The sequence below is a fragment of the Octopus bimaculoides genome, unplaced genomic scaffold, assembly GCF_001194135.2.
Source record: "Octopus bimaculoides isolate UCB-OBI-ISO-001 unplaced genomic scaffold, ASM119413v2 Scaffold_133935, whole genome shotgun sequence".
Lineage (NCBI taxonomy): Eukaryota > Metazoa > Mollusca > Cephalopoda > Octopoda > Octopodidae > Octopus > Octopus bimaculoides.
The window spans coordinates 11,998-12,612 of NW_026412760.1; the positions used below are offsets into that span (position 1 = coordinate 11,998).

Here is a 615-nt window from a genome sequence, read left to right on the forward strand (position 1 = left end):
ACAGGCTTCTTTCAGTTTCCGTCAACCAAATCCACTCTATCAATATGTATTATAAATCAGGACACGTGATCAAAGTTCGATCTCAGCTGTGTGTCCCACCCACCCCCACTCCTATATCCAGTGAGGTACGATGTGGAATATCAAACCACGGGCTACACTGGTGTGTGAAATATGTGCCACGTAATAGTATTATTGTTTTCTGTCCTATCCAGGCGAAGTTTGCTCTTGACAATAAATTTGGTGGTGTCATGCTGTGGGCTTTTGACGTAGATGACTTCAAAGGAATATGTAACACTCAAAAAGTTTACCCACTTTTAAATAGCGTGAACAAAGTGCTTAAAGGAGGATCGTAAGTATACATCTTTTCTTGATTAACTGATAACATAATGACTCATCTATTATTTGGATGTATGCTGCAATTGCATCTTTCAGGAGTCAAAAGAAATCGTACCCGCCAAAGCGTGCTCACGGTTTCAGAGGGTTAATAATAATTGTAATGAAATATACGAACAAGCGATGCATCTGGATGTTGAATGAAAGACAAATACTGACTGATGATGATCGAGAGATTATAATTCAATAGAGAATATATTCTACTATTTTGTACTTTAACGT

The 615-nt window shown here is 37.9% G+C and overlaps 1 protein-coding gene across 1 annotated transcript in view; it reads left to right on the forward strand.

The window, feature by feature from the left end:
* LOC106880768 (chitinase-3-like protein 1) overlaps positions 1-381 on the forward strand; it is a gene marked incomplete at its 5' end in the record, with an annotated part of 12,366 nt that extends 11,985 nt beyond the window's left edge. Inside the window, one exon of the mRNA XM_014930866.2 lies at positions 213-381. Coding sequence (XP_014786352.2) covers positions 213-353 — 141 coding nt within the window. The remainder of the gene's footprint in view (positions 1-212) is intronic.
* Positions 382-615: the final 234 nt, after the last annotated feature.